General features: G+C 68.1%; 1 protein-coding gene across 1 annotated transcript; it reads left to right on the top strand.

Annotated features, from left to right (window-relative positions):
* Positions 1 to 3,251: 3,251 nt before the first annotated feature.
* EMIHUDRAFT_58908 (RNA-binding protein) lies at positions 3,252 to 3,488 on the top strand (the record flags this gene model as incomplete). Its single annotated transcript, XM_005790306.1, has 1 exon — positions 3,252 to 3,488. A coding segment is annotated over one exon (237 nt), but the record flags the coding sequence as incomplete, so codon positions are not given.
* Between the last annotated feature and the right edge of the window lie 2,541 nt (positions 3,489 to 6,029).

The raw sequence follows: 6,029 nt of genomic DNA, 5'->3' as shown, positions 1-6,029 counted from the left end.
ATATATATATGCCTCAGGTTAGTCTCCCGCTCCCCCCCCCCGGGTCGCGACTAGACCGGCGCAAAAATTCTTTTCTACAGTCCGCACCTGTGTCGCCTGACTGCTGTGAGAGAGAGTTGTTTTAATTAAATTCTTTTCTCAATCTGTGTGTGTGTGTGTGTGCGTGCGTGTGTGAGTGTGTGCGCGCGCGCGTGTGTGTGCATCTCAGGGCGCCATGGGCTGACGCTGTCTGTGCTTCGAACGACCGGTTGAGTGCACGGCCATGAGGCTGCGTGACCGTGCGTCGCAGCGCTTCGGGAGGAGGTGAAATGTAGTCCTCTTGCACCAATGGGTCGGTCGAGAACGAAATCCGAGACCCCTCCCCCCCGCCCCGACCCCCCCACCCCCTTGCTCCCCTCCCCCCCTCGGGAGGGCCGAACTGAGGCGCCCGTGGGGACCCCGCAATTCCCTTCCCCCCTCGGAGGGGGCCGGACGAGGCGTACCCCGGGGGCCCCGCTCTGTCCCTCGCATAGCGGCCACTCTTCGGATCGCTGGTCGAGCGACCCGGGGGATGCCCCGCGCGCCTGACCCAGGCGCGAAAAACGAATCTGCGAGGCGAGGCCGCTCACGCGCGGCCCGATGGGGAGGAACGGGGCGGACTGCGGGGATCGGCCTCTTACACCGCCCTTCCTTGCAGCGAGCCCCCTCCAACCCACCCGCGCTAGGTCTCGGGTTTGACGCATGGGGTCACTCCTGCGAAACTCGTGAACTAGCCGGGGCAGTCGGAGAAGGGGCAACTCCGTGCACTGACGGTCGGCCGTCAGAAGCCACGCCTGCGTGGATCGCGTCACACCAATCCTCAAAAGTCGCCAAAAGTGGCCAAAAGTGGCCAAAAGTGGCGAATCACCCGCCCGCCGTCCCGGCGGTCCCGCAGCTCGCGCACATCTCCCTCTTAACCCACCTCTCTAACATCACATAATGGTATTGCTAATTAAAAATCTCTCTCTGTCTGGATTCTTACGACCCTCACCCGCCAAGGAAGGCAGGTGTGCAATGATGTATGTGCGCGTCTGTTGTTGTCCTACGCGCGGGGACCGAAAAAGAAACAAAAATCCTACCAGTGGCCCGATAGTAGTACCGGCCTTCTTCAAACGATCGAAAGAAGGCGCGCTCCCACAAAGAAATAAAATCCTCGGGGTGCCGAGAGGTGTCGCGCGAGTCCCTGGGAACAGCATGCGCTCCGACGTGATTTGCTTGGCCCGCGCAGCTGTGGAACCGCCGCTGTCTTCGATGACGTCAACCTCGATTGGCTCCCTCTCTCTCGAGAAGGTTGGAATCGTCTCCGAGTCGCCGCTCCCGTCCACGGCACTCATGCTGCTGCGAGAGATCAAAGAGCAGGCCGGCGAACCCCTGGCGAGACTGAGGGCGTCCATGGGGTGGTGCTTGGATGACGCGCAGTTGAGTGAGCTCCGTTACCACAAGCACGAGCTCGCCCGCATGGCAAAGCATCTCGCACCTTCGGCGCTCGCACACCTCATGATCACGACAGAGCTCGCCTATGGCGCCTGGACCGCGGCCGGCAAGCTGGGCACCCTACGTCACCACCTCGCGGTCAGCCGCGTCCTGGCGGCGATCAAGGCCGACGGAGAGGTCATCGAGGCTGCGATGCTGGCGGGCTTGCGCGAGGCGGAGGTTGGCGTGGCGGCGCAGGACTTGACTGCCATCCTCGGAGAGGAGGCGGCCGCCGCCATCGACGAGATTGGCGGCGGCGTCTCGACGGTATGGCGCCTCTCGGCGCGGCTCGAGCGCGCCGCCGAGGGTGCGGACGGCGGCGCTGGCGCCGGCGTGGCAGAAGAAGGGGGCGAGCTCGGCGCGAGTCGGGCGGAGCAGCTCGAGCGGCAGTGCCAGATCATGCTCGCCGGCTGCGACGACCCTCGCTCGATTGCAATCGCGCTCGCGTCGCGCCTCGTCTCGATGCGCGAGCTGTACGGCGCGATGGTCGGCCAGCAGCTCGGCGTCAACCGCTGTCCGCCGCGCCTCGCCACCTGGAACCTTCTCTGAACCTTCTCGGAGCCTTCCCGTAAGGCGTCAACGAGCTGGCCGCCGCGCCTCGCCGCTCGGATTGCGCGCTCGGCTGCTTGAGCGCGTGTGCGCTCGACAGCGGCGCCGCGTGCGCCGCCTTCCAGCGGTGCGGCGGCGACGCCGCCGAGTGGCGCGCGCTGCTGCAGCGGCGCGACGTCTTCACGCAGCAGACGGAGGAGGTGTTCATCCCGCTCGCGCAGCGGCTCGGGATGTGGTGCGAGACTCCTCTCCCTGGAGCCCCTCCAAATGCCGCGCTAAGCAGTACGGTGGCGCACACCCTGCCACGCCCGCCTCTCAGGTACTTCAAGACGGAGCTCGAGATCCTAGCCTTCTCGGTGGGGAGGCCTGCCGAGTATGCCGCCCTCTCCTCTGCGCTGGCGGACCTGACGGAGCGCGCGCGGCCGGCGCTCGAGGAGGCGGAGGGGCAGATCGAGGCGGCGCTGGCGTCCGACCCGCTGCTGCAGCGGCAGACAAAGTGGATCCGGGTGCACGCGCGCATCAAGGACCTCGTCTCTGTGGCGCGCAAGATGGAGCGCAAGGGGCTGGAGAGCGTCGACGGGCTCGACGACCTGCTCGCCTTCCGCTTGGTGGTGATGCCGACCGAGACGCGGCCCCTCTCCCCGGACGGGCACCGGCCGGAGCGGATGAGCGCGCGGGACTGGGAGGCGCGGCAGGCGCTGCTGTGCTACCGCGTGCTCGAGGCGGTGCACAAGACGCTGCCCGTCGCCTCGACGGCCAAGGGCGCGCTCCTCAAGGACTTCATCGCCTCGCCGAAGCCAAACGGCTACCGCTCCCTCCACTCGTGCGCGCTGGTGCGCGGCATCAAGGCGGAGGTGCAGGTGCGCACCGCCGAGATGCACCACCAGGCAGAGTACGGCTCGGCGGCGCATTGGCTGTACAAGGCGGACGACCGCCGCCGCGACGCGGCGCACCAGGTCTGGCAGCGCGAGCTCGGCTTCGACCAGACGACCGGCTTCGGCGAGCCGCGCCGCTCGCCCGTCAAGCGGCGGGTCGCCGAGGAGCGGCGCCTCTTTGGCGGCGACGGCGGGGCGGAGGCAGGCGAGGGCAGCGAGAGGGCGGAGGGCGGCGGCGGTGGCCGCGGCGGTGGCCGCGGCGGTGGCTCCGCGCCGCGAGAGGTGGAGGCCGGCGCGGCGTCTCGCTCGCCGCGCCGGCCGGAGTCGGACCGCCGCAAGCTCTTCGTCGCCTCGCTCAGCTTCGACGTGACCGAGGGCGACTTGCAGGAGCTGTTTGCCCCGTTTGGGCGGCTCACCGAGTGCCGCGTCGCCACCAGCCGCGAGACGGGACGCTCCCGCGGCTATGGGTTTGTCAGCTTTGCTGACGCGAGCGACGCGGCGGCTGCGTGTCGCGAGCTGACCGGCCGAGAGGTGCGCGGCCGAGCGTGCCGAGTCGAGGTGAGCCAGCCCCGCGGCGGCCGAGGCGGCCGCGCCGATCCAGCTTACTCTCCGCCTTCCGCTCCCGCCACGACGCCGAGTGCCGCAACGCCGAGGGTCGCCGCGCCGGCGGCCGGGGCGGCGGGGGCGGCCAGGCCAAAGCAGCTGGTGCGGCGCGCGAGCCGGCGGGCGGGGGCGGGCGAGGTGTCGCGTGCCGAGCACACCATCGGCCGTGTCCACACGGCGCTGCGCGCGCGGCGCGTGCTCGCGTCGCAGGAGGACGGCACAGTCCTCTCCTTCGAGGCTGGCGTGACGGTCGAGGCCGCCCTCCGCTCGCTGCCGGCCGGCGGCGGGCCTACGCCCGGCGAGGCGCTGGCGCGGGCGGTGGTCAACGGGAGGCTCGTGCGCGCCGACTACGCGCTGCAGAACGGGGACGTCCTCGGTCCCCTCGAGGCAGCGACTTGGCGGCCGGCGCGGCGCGAGACGAGCGAGACGCTCGAGGCCATGGCGGCGGCAGACAGCGGCGTGAGCAGCGACACGCGCTACTGGGCGGGGCGCGTACCCTGGCCATGGTCCCTAATCCAGAGCGACGACGCGAGCGACCAGGCGGCGTGGCGGGTCGAGGCGGAGCGGAAGCACGGCAACGTTGCCCTCACCGCGCTGCTCACGTGGCTGTGGCTCGTGCTGACGGGCTGGACGGCGGCGGACGCGCCCCCCCTCTCGGGCCTTAGCGGCCTCGGCGCGCTCTGCTGGGCGATGCAGGCCGGCACGTACTCGCTCTTCGAGGCGCGCTCGCTGCTCCGCAACGTGCGTGCGCCGCTGGGCAAGGTCCCGGAGGCGGCGCGCCGGAGGCGGCGGCGGCTCGGGCCTCACCTCGGCCCGTTGGAGCCGCCCGTCGAGGCGGGGCGCGCCGCCATGCTCGTCCTGACTGCGATCGCGCTGACTAGCGACGCGAAGATGGAGGGCGGCATGCTGCACGAGTTTTGGACCGGCGTGGGCCGGCTCGCGCAGGCGCGGACTGCCTTCGATCACGCCGCGGCCGCCGCCACGCCCACGCTCGCGCCGCCGACGGAGGCGCCCGCCCCCATCGTCGAGGAGAGCCCGATGCCCCCGCTCGTGGGGGACGCAACCTTCTTGGGCGTCTTCCCGGACGCTTGATGGCGGCGGCGGCGGCGGCGGCGGCGGCGCGATTAGAGTTGGTGCGACGCGCGCGGCCAGAGCCAGAGGCTACGGAAAGTGAAGCTATGTAAAATGATTGGTGCATGATGTTCTGCGTAGAGTATAGAGGAACGAGGAGGTGGACGACGACGACGAGCAAGGCCTCGCCCTCGCGCCGGAGGAGAAGGCCGGCCTGGGCCCTGGCGGTGGCGCCGGAGGAGAAGCGGGGCTTTCGAGGAGGCTTTGGACTCCTGATCCGGTCCGGGGCCACTTACTTGCACTTCGGGCACGAGGGAGGCTTCTTCGGAGGATGCCGCCCAGGAGCAGTCCATGGAGCAGTCGTCATCGGTGCTGGGCGCCGCCCTGCAGCGGGCGGCGCAATGCTCGGGCTGGGCGCGCCGGGAGATGCTTGCGGGCGAGGCTATGGCCAATCGCAACCAGGCCAGGGCGGCGCTTACTATACCGTATACGGTCGCTGATGAGACTCGATTTTTTGGGGCGTTGCAGGGCGGGTGTCGGTCGGCCGCCCGTGCGCCCCACAATACCCACCACAATCACCCACCTCGTCGTCTGGCGTCTGGGCTGCACATCAGATGTGTTCCGAAATTATGTTCAATGACTCGGAAGAAGAAGCTGGACCCCTGGCGAGGCAGGTCGCTAGACTGAGATGAGACCGCCAGAGTGGAGTAGGGAGTCCACCGAGCACCGCGCTGTGAGCCTGTGGCGCTGTCCCTTGTCAGGAGCAGGAGAAGATCGTTCCCCTGATCGTCCTTCCAAAACCCTGGGCCTGCTCGTGTGCAAGTGGGGACCCTTTCCTCCTCCCATCCCTCGTTTGGCTTTCTGTGAAATGGGAACCTAGAGCCCACGGTTCCCTGGGGTCGACTCGTGAACGAGTATAAAGAGCGGTTGGAAACGACCAAAGAATTTTACTACAAAACTCCCTCGCACGACACTAGGCACGGGACTGGCGCGCACTGGCACTAACTAACACCGGTACGGCTAACCTCGAAATCTGCACCTTGGATGGCTGCGCTCCCTGTTTCGCAGCCATCCGTGCTAAGGATGGCTGGCACGCCTAGATCTCAGCCATGCACTCCTACCGGATGGCTGAGAACTAGGCATGCCAGCCATCCTTAATTCACATGGTTGCAATTAAAGCATCCTGGCCACTCCGCCCTCCCAGCACGCGCCATTTTGGCTGCCTTCCAGCCAGTGCAGCCATCCTCCGGCCGATGGCTGCGATGGCTGTGTCCCGGCCATCTCCGCCCGGCCGCATGATGGCTGTCATACAGCCGTCGCAGCCATCGGCCGGACGATGGCTGAGCTTACTAGATCCTGACCAAGCGTTCCAACGCGATGGCTGAGAGATAACGACGCCAGCCATCCAGAACAAGGGTGTGGTGGCTCGCGCAGCGTGAG

The sequence above is a fragment of the Emiliania huxleyi genome (genome assembly GCF_000372725.1).
Source record: "Emiliania huxleyi CCMP1516 chromosome Unknown EMIHUscaffold_120, whole genome shotgun sequence".
Lineage (NCBI taxonomy): Eukaryota > Haptophyta > Isochrysidales > Noelaerhabdaceae > Emiliania > Emiliania huxleyi.
The sequence above is the reverse complement of the archived record's forward strand: the minus strand, read 5'-3'. Positions and strand labels throughout refer to the sequence as shown.